Here is a 14,527-nt window from a genome sequence, read left to right as displayed (position 1 = left end):
TCCCCTATATTAAACTGAAATAATATTTAAAAATCAGTTAACTTTTTTGAATTTTTTTCATGGCCCAAATCCTCTTCCGTAAAAATTTACTTTTTAGGTAGGACATTAATTGATTTTATTATGATCAGGAAAAAATGCTCAATGTAATCCAAGATACAGAATTTAATATTCTTTGTTCGAAACCCTTTTGTTATCTAAGAGAAAAAAAAAAACAACAACAATGTTTATCTTTCCAGATCAAGAGAAAAAAATTGAGGGTCATACAAAAAAGCCCCTATGTTGACAAAAAAAAATTGAGGCACATGACATCACCCAGTACCGAACCCCATCTTGCAGCCAGGCGTGGGGTTGGGGTTTGTGAGCGAGCTCCTGGTGGTTAGGTTCACAAGGTCATCTCCCAGTGAACTTTCCACCTGCACGAGGAACCATGAGGGACTGCTGCTAAGAGGATTAGGCAGTCAGAGGTGCAGGCCTCTGCGTCCCAATCCACGGGTGCTTAGACTGGCTCAAGGGAAGAGGAATGTTACCTCTATGGGGATGAAGGAACCTGAGCTTCTACGGGAGGTGCAGCGATAATGGCTAGAAATAGTCAGGCTCTTCTTCACGCAAAGCGTGGGCTCTGGAACCCAACTCCCTGAGAGAGGCTCGACTCTGTTCTGCAAGTTTACCAGAAAATTATGAATTTAGCAAATAAGTAGAACTGTAAGTTATAGTTAATTAATAGGTCATTTAAAATCGGGGGTAAAATAATTTTATGATGTTTTTAGTCTTTTACATCAGCGGTCCCCAACCACCCGGCCGCGGACCAGTACCGGTCCATGGGTCATTTGGTACCGGGCCGCACAGAAAAAAGTAATATATATACATATATATATATATATATATATATATATATATATATATATATATATATATATATATATATATATATATATATATATAATTTATCGACTATCAGAGTCTGAGTGATGTTTTATTTTGAAAAATATAAAAAATTGCGGTATTTTCTCCCAATTACATCAGTCGGTGCATCTGTGCCTGTTGACACAGGTTAATTCAGTTCAAGACTTGTCAATCTTTTTGGGGAAAGCCTGGTCTGATTTGAAGAGACGGCATCCATCCCACTTTGGATGGCATAGCTCTTCTTTCTAGAAATATGGCCAAATTTAATAGTCCTCCAAAACCCTGACAGCCCGGGTGGCAAATCAGGAAGCAGAATCTTAGTTTAACAGACATCTAAAAGATCTCTCCTATCGTAGCTTCTTTTCATTGGCTTCCTGTTAAATTCAGAATAAATTTTAACATATAAAGCCTTAAATGGCCAAGCTCCATCTTTTATTAAAGCTATGATTGTTCCTTTTATTCCCAACAGAGCATGTCACTCTCAATCTGCTGGTTTGCTAGTGGTTCCTAGAATTTCTAAAAGTAGAATGGGAGGCAGATCGTTTAGTAATCCTCTCCTGCGGAACCCACTACCAGTTTTAGTCTGTGAGGCAGACACCCTGACTACTTTTAAGGGTAGGCTTAAAACTTTAGTTTTTGATCAAGCTGAAGGACATAGCAGGGACCCCTTTAAATCATTCTCTTCATTCTATTTCTGTTCTCCCATTCTGCAGTATTTGTCAGTTCATCTGGTCTGTTCCTGTTTGGCTGTGACACCATCCCGCAGAGAAATAGCAGCTGTGCTGCTGCCATCAACAACTTTGTATATAGGCATTGGAGCTTGGCCTGTTTTTGAGTGTTGTCCTGTTTCTGTGACTGTGACTGGCTGTATGTGCTCTCTTTCATCCTCTGACATGGGAGCTGGCTCAGAGCTCGTCTGCCTGTGTGTGTGTTCCCTGGGCGGGACGGCCAGTGGAGCTGGTTCACAGTTGCCTTTTGTATCTTTGCTTCTTTCTTTATCTCTGCTTCAATCTTCTTGAACCCCAGTCGGCCTCGACATATGGCCGCTCACACTGAGCCTGGTTCTGCTGGAGGTTTCTTACTGTTAAACCAAGTTTTTCTCTCCACTGTTGCTACTTGAATGCTTGGTGTGAAGGATTGCTGTCGAGTCAATGAGTTGATGCTTTTAGCTGGTTTTAGAAAAGTTTAAACTGATATTACTGCCTGATCTGATTAAATTGTCTCTGTAAAGTGCCTTGAAATTACATATCCTGTGAATTGGCACTATATGAATTAACTGAATTAAGTTGAAAAATTCAGTTAGGACATCACACCTGGGAGTATCACTGCTGCCACCCTCTGTTTGAGAGGTGAACTGCTTGCTCTGGAGGTTTCAATGAGAGCAACACATCACTAAGTTGAGGTGGCCATAGGGTTGGCAACTCATTGGCTAGGGGTTGCCATGGCTACCTATGGCACCCTTTTTGGTCTGCCCCTGAACACGAGGTTCTGGATGATCAAGTTTCATATATCAGGGTTAGGATTAGGGTTGACTGATGGGTCATGCATGCACTCATCTGAGAGCTGGTACTGCTGAAAAAGGTTTATAAACATGTGACTGAAACCTGTATAAAGTTATTCAAATATTAAAAAGTAAGTCAAAATTTCTGAGACCAATGTAGCATTGCTTTAAATGACTATTGTTGGCCAGTAGGTGGCAGTGTATAAAGTGAGACTTAAATTGAGTTCAGAAGGAATCAGTGTTTCCAAACAATCAAATAAAATGTTGTTTTTTTTAACCCTGAAAAGTTTAAAATGTTAAAAATATCTAGCCACTTAACGTTATGGGCAACGCTTTATTTTGTTTTAAACTTTAAAAAAAAAAAACACATAGCTGCACACATGTCAGTGTTCAACTATAAACACATTTATTTCTTTAAAGGTTAAGGGTGTTTAAATAAAGTTAGGAAAATCATTCATGTATCAAAATTATGAGTTTTATTTTAATGTGGATTAGTTACAATATTTAAATTCAAATTTTTAAAAGCAAGAAAAAGTATAGAGGACAAGATGGAATGGCTGTACATAATGGCAGCTCTGATTAAACTCATTTCTGAGTGGACAGTAAAAAGACGACTGATAGATTATATGCAGGAGATACAATTCATGGAATATTACCTCGATGATTTAAGCATCCCTGCTTGCTAAACCAATACCTGGACTAACTATAAAAATGTCCCTCTCCCATTTAAGCCCCCTACTTCCTTGAAAGGCTTGATGCTTTAAAGCTATTCCAGATCAACTAAAACTAATTACTGAGGTTTTTAAGGTGTACCCAAACTCTTGCCCAGTTACAGCTGGAGATGGATTAAGTACATCTATGCTAAACATCATCACCTCTGTAGTTTGTGACTTCAGTGGTCAGCGATGTGGTGCTTTTATTTTTCAGCTCAGATGATCTCTTTGACAAATTTCAGTCTTATGCAAGAAAAAAAAGCAGCCCTTCAAAATGTCATGAAATGCTTGAGGGATTTATGCATCTGCTGTAACTGGGAGTATACCCTGAGAGAGCATCAAATCAATCTTTTGTTTTTTCATTGCTCATCTATTTAATGGTCTTGGGTTTTTCCTCTTTTCCAGCAGCCTTAAGGGACAAGAAAGTTGCCGTCAAAGATTTCTTTTTTATTATTACTTAAAATATAAATTTACTATCATAATGTGTGAAATATCTAAAGGAGAAAAAACAACCCTAAATAATTATTGCTGAAGACCTTCGAGAGATAACAAGAAGGTTTGTCTTATTTTAAGGCAAACTAAAGAGAAGGAATATTTGTAGATAATTTTGACAGTACTACTCTTATTAAAAGGCTTTTTTTTGCATTCTTCCTTTATTTTGGATGTACAATCTCAGTGATACGGCACTTTAAACCATTATCTATTTAGTTTATTATTATTATTTTCAATTGTTATTTATATATTTTCAATTTCTATTATTATTTTTTTTCATAAACAGCCAAAGCAACAAAATATTTCTACTTATTTATAAATTACACTTCTGTTTTTATTAACACTTTTAAGCACCAGAGTTTGCGGTAATTGTTCTTGCCGATGCACTTTTTAGCCTTGCAAATATAAAACATTGGTTACGTTTCTGTCGTCCAGACCACATGCATTTCTGAGGGATTAGTAACAACCATGCAGCTGCAGTGGGAAGAAGGGTTATCTCTATTGAATGAACTTTATTTAAAACTTAAAATAGAGCACCATTTATAGAGGTAGTATAAGCCAACATTTCTAATGATATAACAAGGTCTTATTTCTCTCTATTTCTAGACATTTACTATGTAGTGCCATCTATTTAATAGTATCTCAGGTGTGGAAGTGAATAAAGATCATTAAGTAATGAAGGTTACAGTTAGTCTCAGGAGCATTAGCAGCATTAAATGGAAGTTGATAAGAGTATAGTCCCTGCTCCATCTGAACTGGAGAACTTATTCTTCTTAGATGACTGGAACTCATTCTGTATTTCCACAAAGGTTTTGTTCTTTGTTTCAGGGATAAAAAAGAAAATGTAGGTAGCCACAGAGGTGCAGACTCCCAAGAAGACCAGGAAGCAGTACTGCTGTAGCCCAATCTGTGAACGTAATAAAACAGATGTACGGTATCAGGTGAAAGTTAAATACACATGAAAAATATAGTCCTGTTAACTTTAAGCACTGACCACAATGAAGGGAAAAACCAAGCTAATGAAGAAGAAGCTGAGCCAGTTGACTGAACCTGCGATTATGAACGCAGCAGGCCGAGCGGTTTGTGTGAACAGCTCTGTGGTCAGGATGTTAGTTACACCACCTTTAAGCAGACAGAAACCACAAGGGAAATCAGCTGTGAAATGTAATGAGGTAAAATATTCCTGGTTTATTCACTTACCTGGCCCCAAGCCAAAACTCAAGATGAAAGCAAAAACACATGCCATGCTCAAGTATGGAAAAACTGGGCTGACATCCTGAAGGGAGAGCAAAAGTTAACTCAGGTGTAAACAAGAGGGTTAGATGTGTAATCATGAGGTGGATTACCTGGAAAGTAAGCGTGAGCGTGAAAAAAACAGAGCAGATACTCATCAGTATGTATCCCCCCATGATGAGGACCTTCCTTCCCAGACATTCAATGAGCATACCCTGTGAGTCACAAGACCATGAACAAACATGTAGGGGGAGGTTTAACAAGTAAATGATCTTGGATTTGTTCCACAACATTCTGAGCTATAATTTAATACAAAGCATTCTGTTCTGGAAATCAGAAAAACAGGAGTTTTGTTTTTTCTTCCGCTAATACAGGAAATACAGCATAGAACTGAGATGAATAACATTTTTAATCACTTCAAACTTATGTCAAGTTATATTACTTACATATATTATAATGTGATGTGAATCACAATACTTTATGTGTGAATATTTGCAGACCCATATATATATATATATATATATATATATATATATACACACACATTTGGCTGCTTAGTTTCTGAGTGGTGCAATGACCTTCCATTCATAAATAGAACTGTACTCATTCTGTTCTCTTAGTTAGCCTCAGTCTCATTATATATATAAATGTCACATAAAACTAAATGTTTAATTAGTAAGTTAAATATATCAGTAGCATATTTCATATTAGTTATTGAGTTTACTAAATAATTAGTTTGTAAACCACAAGCTACATGCTTAGAATTCAATATTAAAGAATTTCATTTGCAAAATAAAAGATCTTACTTACTAAATATTTAGTTTTTGAACTAAACATTGATTTAAAAAAAAACTCTAAACACCAAATGGTACATTAATCTCCTCCAAATGTATTGTAGTCATCTCCTTTGAAAGTAAAAGCAATTATCTCAGTCATTTTTCACGATTATAAGACAGATTTTAAACATTGATAACAATGAATGTATTGTTTTTTTTAATATATATATTTAATGTCCTATTAATGCTATTGGTGCATTTGCACAATTTGCAAGCCATGCTGGCTTAATCAAGCCCTGAATCAGAAAAAGACAATTTAGTGGAAGGAAATGCTATTATAAAACTTCAATTATTTTTCTTTAATGATATTTTGCTGATTTATTTATTTTTCATGTTCTTAGCTGCTGAGTTTTATTGTTCCAGTGTGAAAAGCATTCATACTGAAACATTTTCATGTCCAAACCCTAAACCTGAAAACATTTGATTGCAACTTTATCTAATCGATAAATATAATGTCACTTCTAAAAATACATCACATATCACGCATGCATTTGGGTGCATCAATTGTTGTGTTTCCTAGATTTATTGGGTGTAACAGGTTTATTAGAATTTCATACATGCTTATTATTTAAAAATATTTCCAAAACAGAAGAAAAATGATACCTTGTTTTGCTTGAGTGCAATTTTCAGTCATGGCAATCACAAAACAGGCTTAAACTGGAGGCAGCAATATTGTAGGCTTTTTTTTGTAAAGACGTTTTGACACATATTCAGGTGTCTGTTAGTTCCGTCTGTTCAACTCAGCAATAGTTGGAGTGCTGGTATTTTATCAGTATGGAGGTACATTCTCCAAGAATATTCCAAGTCAGATACAATTCAAATAGTCACTAGTCATCTGCCTGGGTTTTTGAAGGCTTATGTTGTGTATGAGTATGTATTTGGCCATTTCAATGATAAGTTCCATGACTGAATTGTTAATGCTCGGAATATGAACCCTCAATTCTTCCCTTTTTGTTCAGAGATACTGCAAAGATGGCTTCCCTCACCCCTCTTTCAAATGATCTGTCCTTTCCATCCAAAATGTGAACATTTTAGTCATCAAAGGTGCTTCCTTTGTTCTTTAGGTGAAGGTGCACAACTGAATCCTGCCCAGAGCTGCTGGCTCTCCTATGCTGCTCTTTGGTTTGGGTGTTCAGTCTTTGGGATGAACCCGTTTTTGTCTGACAGTGTTGTTGGGTTTGAAATTCACAGGTATGTTATATACAGAGAAAATCCTTCTGGGTTTCTAAGAAACTTCTGACACATATTTAATTTGATTGTTTCTCTACCTGGTTCAAAGTAAAAAAAAGTGTGTTGTGCAGTTTTACTAAGAACCCTTTACTCCAGGAGTAAGCGGAAACAGTATGTTTGTCTGGGACTTAATTTCTGTATAAATACAGGCATGTTAATTCAAAATATGAGTAGAAATGGATACTTACACATGTTAAAGCTGTAAGGCATTCGCAGGCACCTGTGCCAACAGTGGCATATGGTATTTTATCGATAGGAATACCAGATTGACGGAAAACGTAATCAGCATAGAAATAGATCTGAAACAGAAGAAAATAATCTGGACTTTTCGAATATTAAGTATACAATGCAAAAGTTATGTACAGTGGGATGAGGAGGTGTAATCATGGGGTACTTTATACATACAGCATTAATGCCATTTAACTGCTGAGCAGTGTTCAGCAGTATGATGGTGAGAAGCTGCCAGCGTAAACTACGGTCACCGAAGAGCTCCCAAGGCTTTTTGGCTTGGAAACCCACCAAATTGTTCCTCTCTTTTTCGATATCCTCCAAAGCACCATCAGAGTCAGCCAAACCATGCAGCTGCCTCAAGGCTGAACACAGGAAACCACATGACACAGTGATTGAAATCCTCTGTGGATGCCATTCTTCTCATCTGATCAGGAGGCAGGGGTGTGACTTCTAAAGTCCAATCAAAAAGTTCTCTACAATAAACCGCTTTCCTTCACATAGCTGCAGTGTCATCCAAACTAGGTCACATGCAAAAACCAAGAGATAGTGCTTGTTGCATCTAAAATTATAGATTAGAAGACATTTGTACTTGGATTCTCTGGGTTCTTGGAATTTGGCATGTGTAAGAGAGGAAGCCTTTGTACATTTATTTTTATTCTATGCTTTGGATCCCAGTTGTTCCAGTAACAGTTAAAGCGCCTTTACAGCCTTTTCAAGGAAAAAAAGAACAGAAATGGTGATTCAGAAAAGAAATCGAGGAAAACTGTTTAGATTCGGTACCTTTTTTACACCCATCCTCATCTCCTTTATCAATAAGCAAGAAACGGGGACTCTCTGGGAACCAGGGCAGAATCAGGAGTTGCATAAACGCAGGGATGCAGGTGGTGGAGAGCAGGATGGGCCAGTACTCTTCTTTCCCCAGGATTTCTCTGCACAATTACACACAGATGCAACATTTTGCTTTTATAAAAACATAACAAACTGTATGTTCATTCAAGGTCAATGTTATGCAATGATTCTAGTGTTTAAGATTTACTTGAGGCCCATAACTTGTCCTGTTAAGATTCCACCAGTAATGAAGACTGAAGTTCCCATCCCTGTGGCCCCACGTAATGCAGTTGGAGCTATTTCCCCCAAGTAAAGAGGTTGAACACACAGGGCAATGCCTGAAAACAACAATCCAGGATTAATATTCATGTTTTGTACTTTTTGTATTCTGGCAGCACTACTCTTTATCAGAAAAAAAATTAAACTGATATGGATATTTTAAGTCATTGGAGCCTTCTAAATCTAAGGAGAAAAACTGTGGTTTATGAAATTATTTAATATCTAAACATGTCTCTTTGTTAAACCACTTCATTAAATTTTATTGGGATTTTATTTGAAAAATTAACATAAAGGAGCCCTAAACTGTTAACATGCAGCAATAGGATGGCAAATGTTTTGCAAAAATAAATATATCTAAAAAATCTTTATACGCAGCATTGCTTTATTCAACTAGATGTATACTTCAGTATTAATACAACAAACCATGGTTCGTTAGAGAACAATGGACAACAAGGAGCAGCAGATACAATGACTTAAAGATATGGAAAGGGGTTTCAAACCAACAACACATCAGTTACAGGACAAATTGCTACAATCTGAAAATACAATACGTTTTGCAGAAATCTAAGCCTTATAAACATGATCATCCAACTAAAGGACTGACCATGGCGAGCCTTAACCAGAAGGGGAGCAAAGAGCCCATGGAAACTCTAGAGGAGCTGCAGAGTTAGCATCCATAGCTCAGGAGGAGGAATGTGTTGAAAAGACAACAGTCAGTTGAGCATTCCAGGAATCTGGTGTCTAATCTTTGTATAGGGAAAAATAACATCTCACATCACACTGGAAATGGCAGTATCAAGACTCTTTATTGTCGTTATGGAGTTTTAACAGTCTGAAATTTTGCACATAAATCAAACACAGACAAAAACAAAAAGACGCACATGTATAAGGAAGGTCAGTCAGGAGGAAAAGTGGGTAATTTATAGCAGCTGGAAAAGATTCCTTAACAGAATTATGAAAATATATAGACAGGGATGTGGTGTGATATATTTATAAAAAGTGCCGCTTGAGCTGAAACAGCCTAAGAATAAACACTGGGCATGCAATGCACTATTCTGCGTTTAAAGGGAGATTGCTTTCACAGTTCTTCGAAATAATCATGCAGTGGATTTGGTTCTATGCATTGGGGACAGCACATATTTTCTGATCTTGTGCTGTTTTGTAAAGGAGAGGGAAAATTGATTCTATGCAAAGCTAATTGGTTAAGCAACTTAACACTCTGATTCTTAAAAACATTGACTTGGGGGGGCAAATAGACATGGGCACCAGACGTTACAGACCTAATACGGAAAAATAACTAATAAACATAAAATTCCCAACACATGATATCTTAGATTATAGATGTAATGGGAAAAAAGAGAAGAAAGTTAAAGGTGGTGGTGATGGTGGATAATTTTTTCATGCATTTACCTGCATTGATTCCACTCAGGAGACGTCCAATGATGAGCAGCTCAAATGAGCCTGCAGTAGAGCTTATACCCATCAGCAGAGCAGCCATGAGTGAAAAGGCATTATTAGTGAGCAATGTTCCTCTCCTGAAGGAAAACACATGATCAGTCTTTCAAACTACAAAAGATAAGACTAATTACCAACAGATTATATTTTCATACCTCCCCAGCTTCACAGACAAAGTGCCGCCTAGTGATGCCCCTATAAGTCCTCCCAAGGTGAACATGGACACAATGGTGGACCAGAGCAGCGTGAGTCCTTCCTGTGAGATGTTGGTTTGGTAGCGCTCCATCCAGGTGCGGTTAATGAAGCTTTGTACGTACTTTAAAAGTAATGAGAGCAGAAAATATACAGTTAAACATTTAATTAAACAAGTAAAAGTGATGAACTTGTAAAGCATGGGTTCACAAATTAAATGTGAACAGAAAAAGCTGCAATGTTCCAGTTTGAACGTTTGATCTCCTGTTATCAGCATCAGAAATACTTATCTTAAAAGATAAAACCTTTCTTGTTTTAAAGGATTGTGGTATTACAGAGTGAACGCATTTGGTGGTAAAAATTTTTAAGAATTTTTTTTTTTAAGTCTTAAGACTTAACTTTCCTTACTGACAAAACTGCTTTTTTAAAGAAGTAACATATTTCTGCCAGTAATCCCATGCTGCCTGGTTCTTACCATTGTAGGTGCGTTAATGACAGATATGTTATATCCATACTGAAATGTTCCTCCAACACAAGCAGCAAACACGGCCAGTAGCAGGGATATGTTTGGAAGCTGCAACGATTCAAACAAAGACCTCAGTGAAGCATTCCTTTAAATCAAAGAAATCAAGCTCACCCTCCATCCACTCATCATTCTTCTTTCCACAACAAACCAAAATGTACAGTTTTCATACCTTTAAGTGCTTTTTGTCTTTAGTACCCTTTTTTAGCAGAGGCTCATACTCATCCATATATTCCTTAGGCATTTTTTCTTTCTATCTCAAAGTCCCTCAAAACTGCCGTCCATAGAGTATCCTTCCTTCAAGAGCCAGCTCTCAGAAATCAGAAGATGTTTGACTGGGGGATAGGTCTAAACTGAGACAAGCACAACTGATCTGTTGTTTGAAAATGTGTGGAGAATCGACTGCATAATGTGGGTACTTTCAGTTTATCAGATTTCATGGTTCTTCTAACTGTTTCCAAGGGAAGAAGTCCAGCTCAGGGAGGGGAAATTACATTTAGAGCAGGTCTGTAGCGTGATAAAGCTGTATGTACATTTGCAAATCAATTCAGTCTTTTTTGACCAATCTTTTAATATAAAAGTTAATTGGATCAAATGTTTTAGAGACCCTCTGAGGCACAACCCCAATTTGCTGCAGCTTGTGATGCAGTGTCTTCCCATGGGCCATGGGTTGACATAAGCACAGATTTATCAATTCACCAGTTATACACAATCTGAAGAAAACCTCCAGTGTTTATAAGCTATGGTCATTTACTTATAATTTAAAGCAAATGTAATTGTGATAATCTGCAGTTCATATTTGTAATGGGCAGCTTTTAGAGCAGCTCCAGTAATAGTAAAGGTATAGGACTGCGTAATACAATAAATTATACCAAACTATCAATTTTGGTGTGCACAATAACTTTAACACAAGAGTGTTAGGATTGCATCGTCTGTTGGAATCATTCATTCACACTTTAAATTAGCACCAAGCAAAGATTATATATTGAGTCCCACACATTCATAAGTAGGACAACATTTAAAAAGATGTAATGCTGGTATTCTCAAATGGAATCAATTCAATAACATCTAATAAGTGATAATATTACTTATCAATAAAACAGAGGTTACGTGTGAGAGCTGCAATTCACATCATGTTATCTATCATTAGGAGAGTTTAAAGATATGTTCCAGTTTATTGACTAGGTAGAAATATACTTTTATAACCTCCATATGCTGACAATTGAGACAAATCATTTCACTGACAAATCTTTAAGATAGGTTTGTGAACCATATTTAATAGGATAACAGCTAAATTACAGAATTTGTTACGCGTCTGCTATCTTTATGAGTGTCAGCTGTTGTATTTAAAACAATTAGATAATTCAAGCATATCTTGTTGGTCTTTGTGACAGCCTGATTCTTATATATTAGAGGAGGAAATGCAGAATATAATACAAACTTACCGTATAAAAGAAACAGAGCAGAAAGTATGTTCACACTTAAGTCCACATGGCTGAGCAGTAAAAATAATGTGTTTTGGGTTTATTTTTTGGGCAAAAAGAAGAGTTATAGTTCGTGATCTGAAGTGAGTGGATGTGAGCTAAAAAGATGCTGCGTTGTCTCCCCCTATGTTTTAAATGGAAGAACATCTCTTATCTCTTGCTTTCTGCTCAATTCATAACCAAAACCTGCACATGTCTTTGCTAAAATGTTCTTTCCTGTTAATTTATTTAATTCATATGGATACAATGATACACTGTATATATATATATATATATATATATATATATATATATATATGTATGTACATATATTCTGAAATACATTCTCATAAATATAAAATTTTTTTTTTAAATTTTTTTTAGATATATAAAGATCCCTTTAATTGCTAGAAGTTGAAAGCACTCATTGGTGGATCTTATAAGGACTAAAAGATAAAATGCACAATAGATAAAACAAATAAATGATTAAAAATAATTTTTCTTACAAACTGTTTTATGCAGTAAAAATTGATTGGTTGAGTACTTGTACAATTGTTTAGTTTTTTCCAGATAAATTATGGTAACACTATAATATATTATTCCCTCTGAATTGTGCTTTTATTGCTATTACTTTTAATTAAAAAATACCAGAAACTGTTAATTTGAAATTTCCAATGTAAATGCAAATTAAAAACCTGGTAATTTTCAACTAAACCCTCACAGCAAATTTTAAAGTGGTAATAGACAGAATATATTACCAGTCAGAAGATGGTAATATATAAAAAAAAAAGCATACTGAAACAAATTCCTCAGCGTTTATCTGCAGGGATACCAAGATGCAACATTTTCAGTAACAAGCGGCAAATCAAATATTCAGAACAGTAAATCCAAACAGTGGGTCAAAATTAACACTTACCTTTTTCTTTGAGTTAACGGGCCCCTCACTTAAATTCATCTTGGGAAATGCTGTGAAATTGAGCCAAAACAAAGAATTCACTGCATGTCGAGCTTCATAGTCTGAGTAGCCTCTTTACATAATTTGTGCAAGTTGTAAGGTGCAGCACATGACCTTAGCTCTGAGGTAGAGGGGGCTGTTAAACTCCTTGAAGCACATTCCTTCGTGGTGCTGAAGCTGAACCCTTTTGGCAAATGGAAGAGCAGCTGACCTATATGCAGACATAATAACCAGCCTCTGTTCTAAACTTTGTTCCTTTTTAAGATCAGTGCATTCAGTCCCAAATATGGAGATATAATGATTGAGTTTTTGGTATTTTACATGTCTTCAGAATTATTTTCTTTTTTAAAGTTTTTGTATTCCTTTTTACTTTTTCTACAAAATAGAAATTGCACAGAAATCTGGAAGGAATTATCCATAATTGGCCGTTTCTCCAGTAAGATAAGAGATCTTCTTAATTTAAAAGAACAATAGCTTGAGCATGTGAATGGTAAACCCTTATCCATCTGGTTAGGTCATCTTTGCATTTTAGACTGCCATTTATTGATCTTATGCAGAGATTTCTTCAAAACACCCTGAAGGTTTGCATGAGGGCAGCAATGGGTGATAAAGTGATTCTCCAACAAACAATGGTGTTTTGTGGTAAGAAAGTCGATGAAGGCAATAAAATGATACAAAGACTATATTGTGAATAATAGAAAGACCCATGACACATTGCATGAGGGTAGCTGAAGGGAATAAGAGCTTCTTTTAGAAGAATAATAAGTGTGTCACCACTAAATAAAGAAAATTATGTTTTATGAAAAAAAGTTCTATATTAATTTCTCTTTTTTAGCACCAATTAAGCACATTTAGTAAGAAAAATGAATATGTTGAAGCATAATCTTAAGACATTGTTGTGCTTTTATAAATGTGTCAGACAGATTTAAGTAGCATACTGAAAAACAGCGAAATCGGGCTTTTAATAAAAGATGTAAATAATTAACTCTAAAACTTTTCTATATTATAGCACAACAGATGATAAATATCATTTTCACAAACTGATAAGTAATTTAATAGTTTGGTAAGCTGTTAGAAGGTTTTTTGGATCTTATTTTAAAAAGCCTACTTGAAATGTATATATATTTCAACAGTCACCCGTGCAAGCTGCAAAATCCACCTGCCAAGCAAAACCAGCAGGCAAACATTTGATTGACGCATTTGATTATTACATTTAATTCTAACCATAAATGGATGCAGTGGAGAGTACTGTCACCCAGGAGTATCTGTTTAAGTTTGCATTAAAAATAACATTAAGTTGTTGCTGTTATTACGTTGTTTGCAATACGTATTGTAAAACCACAGAAACCAAAAGCTGTTGCTATGGTGTTCTATTTATGGGGCTGATATCCTAAAAGAAAATTCACCCTTGTTTTTCTTCATTGAAGAGATATTTTATACACCAGACAGTAATTGTTGTCCAATTTTACAGTCAAAATGATCCTTACATTCTCCTCTGTAATTTGCAACAATGAGAAAGTGAAAGCAAAAAGATCTTTAAATTGAACTGGCAATTTTAGATCGACAAGTCTAGGGCAGCAAAATATGCAACGCGTCATAATGTTGGTTATTGACTTTTGATAAGTAATTGGTTTAGTGAACAGTGAGATCTAAAATGAAGCATTATCAATAATATTAACAAAAGTAACATTAT

At 35.7% G+C, this 14,527-nt stretch overlaps 1 protein-coding gene across 2 annotated transcripts; it reads right to left on the bottom strand.

The window, feature by feature from the left end:
- Positions 1-2,830: 2,830 nt before the first annotated feature.
- On the bottom strand, positions 2,831-12,937 carry LOC107100035 (solute carrier family 2, facilitated glucose transporter member 11-like). Of its 2 annotated transcripts, none has more exons than XM_015398380.1 (12): positions 12,796-12,937; positions 10,369-10,467; positions 9,857-10,017; positions 9,657-9,781; positions 8,176-8,305; positions 7,920-8,068; positions 7,314-7,501; positions 7,097-7,207; positions 4,956-5,057; positions 4,810-4,885; positions 4,604-4,731; positions 2,831-4,516 (listed from the first exon to the last, which is right to left on the bottom strand). In XM_015398380.1, exons 1-12 carry the CDS (start codon positions 12,832-12,834, stop codon positions 4,322-4,324), a joined length of 1,503 nt encoding a protein of 500 aa, XP_015253866.1. In that variant the 5' UTR covers positions 12,835-12,937; the 3' UTR covers positions 2,831-4,321. The 2 variants fall into 2 exon arrangements, with proteins under 2 accessions (XP_015253866.1, XP_015253865.1); XM_015398379.1 differs by lacking the exon at positions 12,796-12,937 and adding an exon at positions 10,589-10,746 and having other exon boundaries at positions 2,832-4,516.
- Positions 12,938-14,527: the final 1,590 nt, after the last annotated feature.

The sequence above is a fragment of the Cyprinodon variegatus genome, unplaced genomic scaffold, assembly GCF_000732505.1.
Source record: "Cyprinodon variegatus isolate N-32 unplaced genomic scaffold, C_variegatus-1.0 Scaffold932, whole genome shotgun sequence".
Taxonomy (NCBI): domain Eukaryota; kingdom Metazoa; phylum Chordata; class Actinopteri; order Cyprinodontiformes; family Cyprinodontidae; genus Cyprinodon; species Cyprinodon variegatus.
The sequence above is the reverse complement of the archived record's forward strand: the minus strand, read 5'-3'. Positions and strand labels throughout refer to the sequence as shown.